Here is a 6,775-nt window from a genome sequence, read left to right as displayed (position 1 = left end):
TCTTTCCCTTACGTTATTCTTCTTGCTTTCCCTTGTGCTTTTTTCCAAGGAGTCAGGAGGAATATATGGGCGCTAAAGTCTTTTTCATGTGGAACAGTCCTCTTCATATTGTAAATACAGACCAGTAGAGGCCACTTTTTTCATCTTGCTTGGGTTATTCTATATTTCTTGCATAATCTGAGGATAAAAGAGCCCTCTAAGGTGTGGACCCATATACAGCAATGATGAAAGTAAACAACCATAAACAAAAACTGTATACTTGTAAACAGTTTTTGTTTACATCACTGTAAACTTGTACAGTTTTTGGTTTTGTTAACAAAAGTTGAACAACCATAAGCACCTTGTTCTGCCAGGCAGCTTAAAGCCATGTTTGACAAAGTAATGAGGGCTCATTTCAGCTGGGGCTTTGGGAACACCAGGGTGTGTATTTTAGGAAAGCTTGACAGCCATACCTGTCTGAATAATTATCAGTTGTGTTCTACAAAACTTCAAAAAGCTTTCATCTATTAAATGATTTATTAATAGTTAATGATTTTCTGATGAAGTTTATGACATGCTGCTTGTCACAATATTGCTTTTGGATCTCAGAAATGGAGGCTATCACCAGTAATGAGTTTTAATTTGTCCTTTTTTCATACTTGAGAAAGACAAGTGCTTTTTCTGCCCCCTGCACTCACTGTTGGGGGGGGGGATTTTTTGTTGTTATATTTGGGTTTTTTTGTGTTTTGTCTAGCATTTTTGGAGGGAGGTTTGTTGTTTGGTTGGGTTTTTTTTTTCTTAAATACAATAGTGTTCCTAGCATCCCCAAATGAAGCATGGAGAGTTAATTGTGAAAATTTTCTTCCACTCAGCGACTTGCACCAGTTTGGAGGCTTGTGAAAAGTTCAGCAGCTGGAAGCAAACATTCAGAAAGCCTGTTATGACCATGTTTTGTGGTTACTGTTACTTTAAGAGCACGTTAACTGTTGATCCAGCTTGAACATGGCAACTCCCTTTTGACAGAATGGGTGGTTCCATTTGAATCTTTCTCAAGAAGAAATATCATGTTCCCACCAAGTGGCACAGTATTCATCAGTCCCTTGGCATTTTCAGGGATGGGGGGGGGTTGCCTCTTCCCTTGCTTCTTAGTTATTTGATCTTAATCTGTGGCTAAATCTGGAGGATAATAAATGTTGCAGCACTGGGTAGTCCTCAGACCTCTTTCCAGTGTTTTTAAGATGAACCTTTATGACAGCACAACCAGTCTCTTACCATCATTTGTAGTGTCTTAACTTTCTATATGCCATCAGCAAAAGAGGAGAGGAATTTATCCTAACCCAGCCTATTCTGTTTGTTCTGTAGAGGGGCAGACCTTTCCGCTCTAGTGCGTGAGGCTTCAATTTGCGCCTTGAGACAGCAAATGGCCCTGCAGAATACTAAAAGCAAGAAAGGTAAGAAAGCTTTGCAAAAATCTTGACTCAATGGCAAGAAGATAAATGGAATGTGAAGTATTTTAAGGTAGTTCAAGACAGGCATGAAGGTGTGCATGCTGTACGTGAACGATCGTCTGACTTCTGAGCCAACCAAGAATTAAGTCAGGATTCAAGAACACGTAAGCATCTTTGAAGTGTAGATGTAGGGGGGGAGTACAGGGAAAAAATGGTTGTTTTCTAGAAGAATTGATCCTTGTAACCTTAAAAAAAAAAAAAAAAGTTGGTTAGGTGGTAGTTATAAATGGACAGCCTATGTACTAGCCTGCGTATGTCTTTGCCCAATTTCCACATCACTGCCAGAGGCTAATTATACTGACTTGCTTGTGGATTTGAGTACGGCTGTAAGTGCACACGTACTGATGACGTATCTTTGGGGCACGGTCATATTGTGTAACTGCACGTGTGCATCCAGTAGTAATGGTGCTAGGAAAATCCAAGTGCCATTTTTTATCTTGGATGTTTTAGCTCATCAGTGGCTCCTGCCAGGACTTTAACAGGGAGTTATAAATTGTTTTAAGTGTGCTGTCTGCCCTCTCCATCTCTCTCTGTACTTTTAAGTTGTATCTTCCTGTTTTTTCTAATTTTTTTCTGTGCAAATAGGAAAACGTAACTAGAAACTTTTAAATAAAATCTGTGTGTATCTAGGTATTTTTTTCCAGTAATTTTCTTTGTATCTTACACTTAAGTCAAAATGCAAAGCTAAAATAGAATTGTGACTTTTCAGATGATGTCCTTGGAAAATAGACATCAGAGGCATAACGAAAGCCTAAAATAAGAACCATGATGGGAATTTTAATGGCTTTGGATCGTTCTTTTTGATCTGGTCCATACCCAGTCTCATCTGGTTTTTAACAGAGCAGAGCATTAACATTAACAGAGCAGAATGTTTGCATTTCTTGTTCTGAGGAAACCAGCATGTTCATTTAGAAGGGGGGAGGGTGGGAAGAAACAAACTATGAAAACCTTCACTGTTGCAGGACTTGGTTACCCATTTTGCCTCCTGTAGATGGAATAAGCTCTTGATTTGACATAAAAAATTCTGAATTTCTCCTGTTTGTTTTCATAATCATCCAAAATATAGCAGGCTTGATCAAGTTAATCACCTGAAATCAGCCTTTTATCATTGATTTAGCAATATAAATTGTTTTAAATAATAAAACATTCGTACCTGTTTATTCAGACTCAAGGCAAACTGTGTTAGTGCAAGTAGCCAAGGTATAGATTGCCAATCCCCACAGTATCCAGCATTGTGCCTGCTTTTATCACACACAAAGCATGACGTAGCCTAACTTACTTTCAGTGAGAGGTGAACTGCTTTACCTAGCAGTAAGTAAAAGTATGCTTATACCTCGCCACAGCTAACGTCACTCTTTCACCTTGAGTTTTTCTGATAACCTTGTCCTTAATGACACTGATCTTCCTAGCTAATTAATGCTGTTGTTTCCTTTCCCTTTCTTCCCTCCCTATAACTGAAGCTGTATATTGTTTCACAATAACTAGTTACAGGCTTAAAGACAAAAGTGAAAGCACAAGGAAATTGTTATAGCATCATTTTATTATTTTATGGAGGTTTGATGACTCAGTCTTAAAGGAATTTGGTTTCTGTGAAAGACCCAAGTTGAACATTTCTTCTTACTATAGAAGTCATGTTTCCTCAGGGAAATAAGTTAAAATGCTGATGGTTTAGATTTACATCTTTGTTTCTACTGGTGTAACTTCATATGGTAATGGGAGTCTTGAGTAAGACCTTCAGAGAAGCAAGAGGAAGGAGCAGCAAGTTGTACGTTCAGTTCAGTGAACTTTAACCATCATTTTTCCTTTCCAAGCAAGCAGTAATAATTGCAGACTGTTTTGTGCTTTAAAAAGTTTTCATAGTTAATTTAGCGCTTTCCATCTGCTATGTAGCCTTTTTGCTGTATCAGCAGAATATTTTTGTTAAATTCTGACAGCTACATTAATGAGGAGCCTTAAGTGGTTTAACGCCAGCGCAGCCCATTTCGCATTACAGAGCTGTACGCGGAGGGAGCGGCAGTACGTATCCGTGGAAGCCAAGTGTCTTACTGTAGCGCATTAAACAGCGCACCAAATTGACTCTAAAGACATCCCTTTTGTACCTCTGTCATATCTGCTATCTGTGCAGAATGTTGTAATGAATGGATTCTTAAGTCTAGATCAAACAAGGCACTCGCTCGTGAGAGCAGGAGCAGAGGAATCCATGATTTGCCATATGCTTACAGTTTAACATGCTAAAAAAGCGCCTGTTCCAAAGGTTATGATTAGAAATTATTGCTGTGGATAGCTGTATTAAGGTCAAAAAGGGGATTTGCATCAACTTAAAGCTAGGGAGTTGTAAGTGAGAACAGCTTTGCCTTGTCCGGCATTACCCAGAAGTTATAAAGTGAATTACTGAGGAATTGAGCATCATGTAGTAGAATTGCAATGATAACAATGTTTTACAGGTACTTGGTGTGTTATTTAGTAGGGAGGCTTAATATTAAACATGCATAGAAAACAAAGCCCAGAAATGGAAGCAGCAGGATCTGAGGCCTTCAATTCCAGAAGGGTTAAGGGACTTGAATTCTAACTGCGTTTGGTGTAAGCTGCAGTTAACTTGTCATCTTTGAGAATGAAATTCTCCATCTGCAGGTGGAAATATCAATACCTACAAGTAACTTTGTGAAACAAGAAAGTATTCTTTGGCTTAAGGTGCAGGGGATAGAGGGATTAAGATCTAGCCAAAGATCATAGACAGGAGGCTACGTAAAGCAGGAGTTCAGGTGTTCGTAACTCTACTGAATTAGACCTCACCCAACTGACTAGCACATGAAACAAGCTAGGTTTCATGAGTGCTGCCTTCAAATACATGCAAAAAACCCCATGTGATGGTCACTTGCCTGCAGTTGGATTTAGTAATTTATTATGCTTTGTTCTTCAAGGAGAAATCAAGGTTTCCTGTAAACACTTCGAAGAAGCTTTTAGGAAAGTGAAGTCTTCAGTATCAAAAAAGGTAAGATAAGCTTCAAGTACATAAGACACCTTACTCCCCTGAGAGGATGCTCTTTATGCTGGAGGCTGGCAGGAACAGTTAGAGTTGCAGTGTTACTTGCGTGTATTTCAGCGTGACAGAACCGGTCTTTGCATTAAACAAACCTGCTGGTTTTTACAAGTTCAGAAATTGAAGTGTCCTCTCTCGGCTGCAGAGGAGGCATTGCGTGCAGGTGGATTACCATGCTGTCAAGGTTACCTTTCAGTATGGCACCTTGGACTTCTCCTTGACATCCCCAGATTAGTTACTGACCTGGCCCTAACCTCTTGCATCTGGGATTTCCAGGTAAAAGTGAAAGCCTTTAGTGTACCACACCTTCTCCCCTGCCCCAAGATGGATGTGACACCCAAAGATGTTCAACTGTTTCTGTTCGTGTGCGACAGAATTTTGAGACAGGACATAAAACACTCTTCGTGTTAATTATTTGTTATCAGTCTCTTCATTCTATGCATTTGTCAGAAAAGTTTGTTTTAAAGGTTTCCTTATGCCCTGTTCTTCTTAGTGACTGAAAAGCAAGCTGTTCAGCCATTATAATTACATAATTGAGAAGCTAATATCTATAGGAATTGTTATTGCTGCAGAGCTTTGTGTGGCCAAGAGCGTACTGCAGCTAAAATACATTAATATATTCACTTTGAGCACTAACTAGAGACAGGTTAAATCTTTCCTTTGGTTATTATTGTACATGGATGGTCAGTGACCTCTTTCTAAAACTTAAAAACCATCTTTAAATGGTGTTGGTTTCTTCACCTTTGCCAGTACTAAGCAAACACCTCAGAAGCAACACCCACAAAAATGTAAAATGTGTCCTTTAACACAGCCCTCACTGGTTAAGGACATACTCCTCCTGGTTCCCAGGAGTTAACCAGAAGTGTCACTCTGCATCTCCAAGGCAGCTTAAATACCTCCTGTCTTCAATTAACATCTATCTGAAGAATTTTCAGTTAGCATTTGAAATACCTCCAGGAATAGAAGATACCCACCTCCCATTTCCAGGTGCTACTTCCTGTCTGCTAGACAAATGCCATCTGACCTCCTCTACATCCCTTCCTATGAACACTAGAAAAGAAAGACAGCTGCATCTCAACAATATAGTGCTTCTAACTCTTCCTCCCTTACCCAGCTGAGTTCAGTTAACCTGCTTTTGGTTTAACTGGTTGGCTCGAGACAAACCAGGATACCTTGTTCTTAGAGCAGTGGAGAGACATCACCACCCGAAGGCAGTTACTTCAGTGAGGTCTGAGTACCTCCGAGTACTCCATTCTTCAAGTGTCATTTAGAGTGCACAGCAGGAAGGATTAAGGAACAGTTACCATTAAGGAAGTCAGAGTAGCAAAAGGTGATCTTGTCTGTTCCTTTTGGCAGAAGTAGAGGGAGTGAGGTGTCAGTTCGGCAGCCCTGCTGGCAAAGAGGGCAGTAGCTGCTGGGTGAAGCTGTGATCTGAACTTAGCTAGCATGGCAGCCTTAGGTATAACGAACTCTGCAAAGGCTTCTGTTAATCAGATCCTGCTGTCTTTAGTGACAATCGCTGGAGAACCTCACTTACGGTGGTGGTGGCTTTGCCTTAGTTGCTTTTGTTTCTAAGGATTTTTAAGGTTACCTAGTGACTCATAGCTGGTTTGTTTCACTTGTTAAATACCTAGTCGCTTTTAAACGGTGCTTTTACCATTGTCTGAAGTCTTTTTCCTCTCATCTTGACACCACTAGGATCAAATCATGTATGAAGAACTGCGTCAGTCACTGTGCAGGTGATACCTCTGGACAGTTCCCCCAAGAGACTTACTCTGCATTGGTGGAGAGTTGCGTAATACCTGTGCCTGACTTCAAGAGACAGGTCGGAAAAAACCTGTACTACATAGTGCTCAGCTTTTTAAACTGTACCTGAAAGTCGTCATAACCTACTGCTCTGAACCATCCTTAACTTATTTTCAGAATAAAAGATACAACATACACTCCTTGCTTATCACCATGCAAGTTTAACAGTAATGGGTGTAGTGCTGAAGAGCTAATACCGTCCTGATGATGGTAGTTGGTGCCCTTGATCAGAGAACCCTCAGAGGCAGAGAGGTTAAGTCTTCCAAGTGTTTCCATTCCTCAAATAGCTCTTTTCAAAAACAAGGAATCTGGAGGGATCACCAGGAGAACGGAGCTGTGAAAGCAGTCTGGGAAAGTACCGCTCTGCGTGTTGTCGTACCATTACATCACACCTTTCCCAAATACAGTGAGACATGCTGGTTGTGCCAGCACAGGTTCTCAG

At 40.3% G+C, this 6,775-nt stretch overlaps 1 protein-coding gene across 1 annotated transcript in view; it reads left to right on the top strand.

The window, feature by feature from the left end:
* Window positions 1-6,480, top strand: part of LOC104511838 (nuclear valosin-containing protein-like) — a gene marked incomplete at its 5' end in the record, with an annotated part of 27,171 nt that extends 20,691 nt beyond the window's left edge. Inside the window, 3 exons of the mRNA XM_010154604.1 lie at window positions 1,342-1,430; window positions 4,409-4,479; window positions 6,226-6,480. Of these exons, the coding sequence (XP_010152906.1) occupies window positions 1,342-1,430; window positions 4,409-4,479; window positions 6,226-6,270 (205 nt within the window). The remainder of the gene's footprint in view (window positions 1-1,341; window positions 1,431-4,408; window positions 4,480-6,225) is intronic.
* Between the last annotated feature and the right edge of the window lie 295 nt (window positions 6,481-6,775).

Source organism: Eurypyga helias, unplaced genomic scaffold, assembly GCF_000690775.1.
Source record: "Eurypyga helias isolate BGI_N326 unplaced genomic scaffold, ASM69077v1 scaffold36326, whole genome shotgun sequence".
In the NCBI taxonomy this organism is placed as follows: Eukaryota; Metazoa; Chordata; class Aves; order Eurypygiformes; family Eurypygidae; genus Eurypyga; species Eurypyga helias.
The sequence above is the reverse complement of the archived record's forward strand: the minus strand, read 5'-3'. Positions and strand labels throughout refer to the sequence as shown.